An 8,757-nucleotide genomic window follows, 5' to 3' on the forward strand; every position below is an offset into this window, starting at 1 on the left:
ATCTTTATCAAAGACAATTGATCCTTCAACAGTTTCCAAGCTGGACGCCAATTGCGAATACAAAATTAAAAGATATTTTGACGACTGCCCTCCTTCTTCAGTTGATTTTGATGCTACGATTTGTCTGCATCAGCAAAACTAGCAAGGAAAGACTATTGGGGTTGTTTTCACATAGAAAGAGTGTTATATATAGAACCATTATCTTCATTCTTCAACCACAATACCAACCCAAAACTTTACCTTTTACAATCTTGTATAGTCTCTAATAAACAGGAGATTGTAGCACTAGCAGCCATGATGAAATCATCAAACTCAGCCCTCTACTTGCTATCTTGCCTTACAGTGTTGCTGCTTCTCCCGGTGCCTTCCCTATCGGCTGACCCCGATCAATTACAGGACTTTTGTGTTGCAGATTTGAATGCATCCATATCAATCAATGGCTTTCCTTGCAAACCTGCCTCAAAAGTTAGTGCAAATGATTTTTTCTTTGATCTGAGCAAAGAGGGTGTCACTAACACGTCAAACTTAAACTTCAGTATCACTCCTGCAAATGTCCTTACATTCCCTGCTGTCAACACTCTTGGGATCGCAATGAACCGTGTAGACTACGGCCCTGGAGGACTCAATCCACCACACTCTCACCCTCGTGCATCCGAGTCCGGTGTGATCATTAAAGGGAGAGTACTTGTGGGGTTTGTGACAACTCAGAATGTGTATTACTCCAAGGTTTTGAAACGTGGTGAGATTTTTGTCATTCCTAGGGGGCTTGTACACTTCCAAAAGAATGTTGGAAAGGGGAAAGCTCTTGCATACACCTCTTTCAACAGTCACTTGCCAGGGGCTGTGATTCTCGCAACAACTCTCTTTGATTCACAACCATCAATGCCTAATGAAGTGTTAACTCAGGCCTTCCGAGTAGAAGATTCTGTTATCAATACCATGAAATCTAAATTTAGTTCTTAAGCAAAGGCCTTCCTGTTAAGGTCACTTTGATTTGAAGATTGTGTTATAAGTTGTTTGAGATTGCCTGCCTCCCATTTGTTGGGCTGTGTAATTCAGGTTATCAGCGTATGTTGTTTTGATTATTGATTGATTCTATAAAATTTGTTGTTTTGATTATGCCATGTTATGTTTATTGATGAATTTTATGATAAATGTTTTCACCTGTGAATGGAAGTATGGAGTTCTAAATACCTCTGAATTCTGATACAATAATCCAAGTGTCCTATGTCAAACCCCCACATACAATGACAGCAAATTGTGACGGAGTACTTATAACTCAAATTAATTTTCTTCTGGCTTCATTTTTAAGTAGAAAGTAATGATTTAAATTGTCTTTAATGGCTTCTCACAAAAATAATAAAAATAAAATATCTTCCATGGCATTTGTCAATTGTTCATTCTGCACTTCAACATTAGTTATAGTTTAATGACTCCAAAATTTTGCATTATTTGAATTTATTTCATTACCATTATTGAAACATGAATTTGTACCAATTAGTAACATATTTAACAATGAAAATGAAACTTTGGAAAGCACAATTCTCTCATTACGCAGTTTGGCATGAAATTGTATCAATTAGTAACATACTGTAACAATGAATAAGAATTTGTAACTAGTTCCAGAAAGCAGAGTCCTTTGCTTACACGGCTTAAGAACTAAATCAACCTAGGACCTAGGAGATTCTGTCTGAATACTAATACAATTGACTGAAGTGTATCCAGTAAGATGATACATAAAAAGATTAATGCATTTCTACATATGATTTCATATTACGATTTTAGGACATTAAAAGAGACTAGGAAACACACTTCAGCATTAGTCGTGGAGAAACCTACAACACAGCTGCCCTTTGATTATAAATGATTAAGTGCTAATTCTTCTCTAATCTGCTTACATGCGCGAGATTATGTCGCTCTTTCAAAACTACCACCAACCTGCATGTGCAGCCATTCAGGTTGTGAACTTTGAGCATATTCCCTCATTGATTGTGATCCAAATATCATTCCAGAAGCATCAAATGGCTGTGCACCAAGCTGAAACACCACATTAATTCGTTAGAAAAGTCCTACAGCATATAATTCTAAAAGTCTTCTTTTTGGATCTGTGATACAATTAAAAAAAAAAAATGATATTCTCTTCACAAGAGGATAACTTAATATTCAAAGCAAATTCCTAAGAGCCTATCCCCCAAAAAACTAGTGAGTAAGAAAAAACTGACAAGTATGATTTGGCCCTAGGGAATAAAGTACAAGCCAACATTACAAATTGAACCTAAAGATATAGGTATGATAGATGTCCATGTACTAAGGGTATTTGACTTACAGTACTGAAAGGGATAAATGAATTTGGGTGGAAGAGTGCACCGATGTCCAAGGGTGGCACAAAATGGAGAGAGGAGTTGGCATAATCGTGCACAACGAAAGCCAATGATTGCACACAGAAGCTCACATATATGTTGGAAGCTATTGAAAGAACAAGTAGAGCAGAAAAAGAAGAATAAAGTGAAGGAAAAAAAAAAAAGCCAAACAACCATATTGGTCCTGAACCACGTGAGAACGTTCAATTTCATCATTATACTACTGATTGTGTCAATTTACCTTGTTCCCACTGAATATTAACCACAGGAAGTTGTACAAATTCTGCCTCTTTCAAAATATTTGTTCCTCATAATAGTAAGGATCAAAGTAAACTCACTCAATTTAAAAAGAATTTCACAGAAATGAATCAATTTCTAAAAGGGAAGTGGGAGCAAGTGTAACATGCAACCATTTCCATAATATTGGAACTAAATTGACACAATTAAAAGTTAGCGGACGAAATTGAACTCTAACATACCAATATAATCTAGGGACAAAAATAGCAGCTTGCCAAAATAAAATAGGTAAATCAGAGGATGGCTTCATTGTAGATGTGAACTAATATGTATAGAGTTCTTGTAGTCAACCCACATCAAGTATCAACATATCAGAAATATTCACATATTCACTCTTTCTCTGACAAAGTTTGAAGCAGTTAAGGTGTTGTCCAATGGTCCATGAATTCATAGCTTAAACACAACAGTTTCCATTGCCACTAAATGTTCTTCAGAGCACCCAATAAGGCCATGACTTACAGAGCAAAAAAAAAAATCTGAAGGCATTAACAGACCAATGGAATGTATAAAGAAATAGGATATGGGAGTGGTGGCATAAATCTAAGAAGGTAAAAACACAGTGAAGGGCAGCATCAAGCTGAGCCGTACAAAACTTTGGTTAGAAAGTCAATTTGTCACTTTTAATGAAAATTTTGCAAATGTATTAGAAACACCTACTGAATTTGCAATGAAACAATTACAGGCATAACGCATAAGAAAGTAAAACATACATGGCTATTTAGCAGGCAAATTAAGTTGTGTGTAGATTATGATTCAACAAAATATAATAGGTTACTATAGCTTTTCTCATTCTTAAAATCATTACTTTGACTTTTGGCAGACCAAGAACTTCATCTTAGATTTAGAGAAGCATTACAAGAGATTTCTGTTATTCAGTTGAATGTTGATATATAGTAATGTTCTTTTTGACCCCTTGAATTGTTGATACATCGAAATATACAAAAATAATAATAATAATTGTACCAGACTCCAGAGATGATTTCAGCATAAGACCTCAAACAGAAAATAATCAAAAGTCAATAACATGAGATTTTGTGGTATCTCATCCTTATACTTTACAACCGAAGAAAAAAAAAAAGCAAGAAAGAAGAAGAATGATGAAATGAAATGCCTTTTTTAACTTTAAAACATTGTAAATTCACTCATGCTGGTGTTGAGAGTCTAGAGACAATAAGTATGTATATATCAATTTCACCTAACTGCGAAAAACTAAACCACTTTAACATGAAGCATCTGGTCGTATTTCTCCATTTTCCTTCAAAGTTCCTTCAATTTAATACAGGGTGATCAGATGATCATCTACGTGTACTTCAAATCAAATGAAACATTTTGTCCTAATTTTCCATTATAAAAACAAGGACATAGTTTTCCTCCAAACACATTTAGAGAAAAGCTCCTCCAATCCAATACATGGCAATGAGAGGATCATCAACGTGCACTTTTACTCACATGGACTTTTTTAAAAGTCATGTAACTTGTTTGACTCATATTATTAAGCATGTGTGCAAGGTCATCTGATCACCATGTCACAGGTTGAAGGAGGTTCCTCAAAACCTATTTGGAGAAAAACATTGTGCCAAAAACACATACGGCACAACTTTTTTTTATGCCTAGAAACAGAACTGTGCTCTCTAATGGAACAGATTAGAGCATAAATTTGTCCATAAATTTTTTTTTAAAACTGCACTCTGGATTTGACTTCAGGTGCTACCCAGTATTCAGGTGACTGAAAACTCTGTTTCAGCAAGACTGATGATGACCATGTCAAAATTATTGTTTCTCAATAAGCAGTGCACTGTAAATAAACAGTTCATAAATGTATTCCTAAGATTTTTTTTTTTTTTTTTTATTAGTGTATTCCTAAGATGATGTATCAGGAAAAATAATTATTTGGGACAATCGCATTGTGATGACATATATGTCAGGCAATCAATCAGTGTATTTAAGCTTACATCTTTTGGAGGAAAGCCGTCCAATACAGGGTTCATGCCCATCCTTGAATTAACTGCTTCAAGTTTCATTGACAGGAACTGTGAAATTGAGTACATATTGCAAAAGTTCAGGTTCAGCAGTCTAAAGGAAATTAATTTCATACAGTGGCAAAGGAGATACATACCTCAACCTGGCGTTGCAGTGACTGAATGTAATTAATTATCTCATCAAGAACAAGTGCTTTTCCAATGACCTGTTCCAAGGGAAGTACACTAAGTCAAAGCTGACTTTGGACTCAAACCTTCGGATTTTTATAAAGATCAAAATAGGATAAGATCAAAATAGGATTAAGCTACTCATGAGGTAAGAAAACATGAAACATTACATTAAAAAGACACAAAATCAGTGGGAACCCCGCACTCTTCTTCCAACAAATGCTGGCCAATGCTGGCCACTCAGCTGGGCAACTTCTTTATTTCGACCAGGGGGCAAATCCTTATTCAGTTATTCCTACTTTCAACAGGCTCCATCATTAATTTTTTATATGCTAAATTATATAGCACTTAACCAGCACAATCTATAGTAATAGACTAATGATACCATAAGAACCACAGACACTTCAAAACCCCTGGCGTGTCCATTTCCTAGTCAGACTCGCCAGGGGACACTTCTGCATGTGTCCTTATAATGTTGGGGGAAAAAAATTTTAATTTTAGATATGTTTTTAAAGATTTTAATAGCTGTTTATATTTTAAAAACTTATAAATAAACCTGAAATATGCCTATAAATAAATAAAAATACCTAAAATATAATAATTAATTAGTTGTAGTATCTCTACTGTGTTGTGTCCTAATTTTTCAAGAATTTTCACGTCTTTTGTCGTGAACAAAATATACCTTGTTACATCCAGGGACCAAATCTTGGAGAATCTTCATCCTCTCACTGATCTTCTCTCTCCTTGCCTGCCAGTATGGGCATGGTAAGTAACACATTTCCAGAGTAATATATTACCATACATATCTAATCCAACAGCAACAAGTGTACTGTACTAAAGATTGAAAAAATTCCATATCAGGAACTAGAGCTCCCATGAAATTTTAGTTCATTATTTTCAGAAAGTAGCCAATAATTGGAAATGGCAAGTTCACGGAGACTGAAGGGAATTACTCTCTCCGCGAGACTATGGCTATCAGTAGCTTGGCCCCTTCTTGCTCTCACATGGATATAGTCTTGCTTGGGTGGCTCAGAAGGTTGAGTGCTTCCTTCAGCTGGTTTGTTATCAGCTGCTGAACTAGCTTCCACTTCTGCCTTTAAACCATCATTGTCATCACAGGATCCAGCTACTTTCTTCCGTTTACCATTTGACTCACTCTGCTCCAAATGAATAAAAACTGTCACACTAAAGCCTTAAAAATCAGCATAAAAATTAAGCACATTCACAAACTAAATTAGTTTCCCAAATCATACCCCATTTCATCCTAATCACATGGTTCTTAAATCCACACAATTCAAACTTCCAATCCATCCCCTAGTTGGATATTCACATCTAAATTTTCAGCTTAAAGGAGAAGAATACAACAAGAAATTCTAGACATATTAACTTTGCAAAAGTAAAAAATCCTAACCACGAACAAATTACACAGACCCAGTTAAATGCCAAGAAAATGTAGTAAAAGAAACTACTCAAGTCCAAACATTTCCATTCTGCTTCACCCTTAGTCTAACACTAAAACCATTCATCATAACTTTATTTTCTCTCCATTTCCTTCAATTCCCAGATACCAAACACAGAAAAACATGAACCAAAAACTTGTTTCACTACTTTAGACCCAGTACTCAATTAAGCTTAAACCTACCCAAAAAGACTCAAAAATCTTTCCTTTTTCCACATATCATTGCTTTCACTTTCCTCCCTTTTCTCAGCAACCAAACAAAGATAACATAACAAAAAAAAAAAAGCAAGAAAAACGAATGCACACCGCCACTCTGCTCCGTCACCGTCGATTCCTCGGCCGACCCATCACGGTTCCCGGAGCTCTCGGCAAACCCATTTGGGTTCGGACCCAAGTTACACATCCGGAGCCCCAGTGACCCGGTTCCAGGCTCCGAACCACCAAATGGCCATAGCTCATCCAAGCTGTAAGCTTCAGGGTTGGCTGCTGAAAATGAGGACTCGCTTACAAGTGGAGGATCCATTTCCAGTGACCCGAACTCATTCAGCGTAGTGTGACCAAAAAAGTTCAGAGTTTGAGCTGAGCTTGAACTTTCAGCTCCCAATAATTAAAAAAAAGACTCAAACTTTGAATATATATATATATATATATCAGACAGAAGCTTCAAACTTTTTGTGAGTTTTGAACAGTATAGTTACTGTGAGAGAGAAATGGAAGGTTTTTATAGAATGGGTTTTGCTTATTATATATAAGAAGAAGTGGTTTAGCAATGATGGAGAGAGAAAGTGTATCTGTGTTTTTATGAGAGAGAGAGAGAGAGAGAGAGAGATGTGATACTCTTGCGAGCGAGAGAGAGCTTTCTTTATTTTTTGGGGTGGGTGCGTAATGCGCACACTGTGCTTTTTAGGTTCTGAACTGTGTGAACAGTGAGACTCTGTGTGTGAGAGAGAGATACAGAGATCTGCTAAGGGCAAGAGTACGAGATTACTGTTTGGTGTCCAAAGTGTGGGGCTTAGATCAAAGGAAAGGTTTCTGTCCATCTTTCAAATTATTTGGAATTTTTTTTTTTATTAGAGGTAATTTTTGAAAATTTTGTTGCAAATATAATTTATTACTCAATTAAAAAATTTTGTTTTTTATGAAAAATTTTAGATCATAAAAATGTGATTGATGACATATCATGCAATTGTTAGATTGCATGTTTATTATATTCATTACACGTTAAATTTAGTTTAAATTCAAATATTGTTTACTATTTGATAAAAAAAATTTATTTTTATGCAAAATTTTAGATCATAAAAAATTAAAATTTAAAGATTGAATTGATAACATAGCAATTTATTTTTATATCTTTGAAATTTTGCAAATATAGAGATAAATAAAAAGGCTCAATCAAACGATTAGATTTTTATTATTCACATCTACATTAATCAAACATTTTGAAAAAGCTTTTAAGAAGAATTGAAAAAATTATCAACAAAGTTAATTACTTTTTTTCTATAAAAAAATTTTTAAAATAATTTACTAATGTATAACCTAAGACCCAAAAACATAGAACATAGAAACCCTAATAAAATATACGAATTTATCTCCGAATTAACTTTTTCTCGATCGAAAGTAGTAAGTGCATAATATATAGTAAATACCATACTGTGGTCTGTGGAGCTGCTCTGTTGTGGTAAATATTTGAGGGTACCATGCTACAGTATTTGGCCTCTGGGTCTAAGAGCTAGTATATGTCGTACCCGGGGGGTTCTTTTCAACACTATGCTACTTTGATTTCTAGAATTTCGTGCTGAAGTTGACAATTCGCTTTTGCTCTGTTATGACGCCAAGATATTCATTAGTTACTACTTTACTCTCAAGTCTTAGCTGATAGTAAATACTATTTTAGTTTTTTTCTATCAAAACAGAAATTTGTCTTGGCTGAAACAAATATAGATTGTGAAAAAGTTGTTTTTGGGTTCAGGTAATTAATTTTTTTTTTGTAAAAAGTGACATAAAGAAATTTATTTATTTATTAAAAAATTAGTTTATTTGGTAAAAAGCATTGTTATTAATTCCGTTCCGTTCCGGCCGGAACGGACGGAATTTTTCGTTCTGGTATACAAACCGATACTGGAATGACCTGCGTTCCACCTCGGCTCAAATTTCGGGCCGTTTCGGGTCATTCCAGCCATTCCGGTCAATTACGGCCGAAATGGGAATTTCGGCCGGTACAAGATTTTGCCTGTTATATAAAAAAAAAAAAAAAAAAAAAAATCCAGAAACTGCAAAACGACGCCGTTTTGGACAGAACTTAAAAACCTAATCTTATGTTCCTACACTCTTCAGGTCTTCATTTGTTGTTCATCACTTCTCTGATTTCTTTTCTTTCACTCTCAAGTCTCAAGCTCTCTCTCACTCACTGCCGTCACTGCTCACTGCTCACTCTCTTGTGCTGTGCTTTCTGCTCCTAGGCCCTAGCTTCTTCTCTTGACCTTCACTCTTCTCA

At 35.2% G+C, this 8,757-nt stretch overlaps 2 protein-coding genes across 2 annotated transcripts; one reads left to right on the plus strand and one right to left on the minus strand.

Annotated features, from left to right (window-relative positions):
• The first annotated feature begins 93 nt into the window (after positions 1 to 93).
• LOC112012750 (germin-like protein subfamily T member 2) lies at positions 94 to 1,119 on the plus strand. Its single transcript, XM_024045133.2, has one exon. It carries the CDS (start codon positions 295 to 297, stop codon positions 961 to 963), a length of 669 nt encoding a protein of 222 aa, XP_023900901.1. The 5' UTR covers positions 94 to 294; the 3' UTR covers positions 964 to 1,119.
• A 789-nt stretch (positions 1,120 to 1,908) lies between these two features.
• Positions 1,909 to 7,102, minus strand: LOC112012744 (transcription factor bHLH79). Its single transcript, XM_065770397.1, has 6 exons — positions 6,570 to 7,102; positions 5,758 to 5,996; positions 5,487 to 5,552; positions 4,774 to 4,842; positions 4,610 to 4,687; positions 1,909 to 2,037 (listed from the first exon to the last, which is right to left on the minus strand). The coding sequence occupies exons 1-6, from the start codon at positions 6,784 to 6,786 to the stop codon at positions 1,909 to 1,911; spliced, it is 798 nt and encodes a 265-aa protein (XP_065626469.1). The 5' UTR covers positions 6,787 to 7,102.
• Positions 7,103 to 8,757: the final 1,655 nt, after the last annotated feature.

This window comes from Quercus suber, unplaced genomic scaffold (assembly GCF_002906115.3).
Source record: "Quercus suber isolate HL8 unplaced genomic scaffold, Cork oak 2.0 scaffold_30, whole genome shotgun sequence".
NCBI classification, from domain to species: domain Eukaryota; kingdom Viridiplantae; phylum Streptophyta; class Magnoliopsida; order Fagales; family Fagaceae; genus Quercus; species Quercus suber.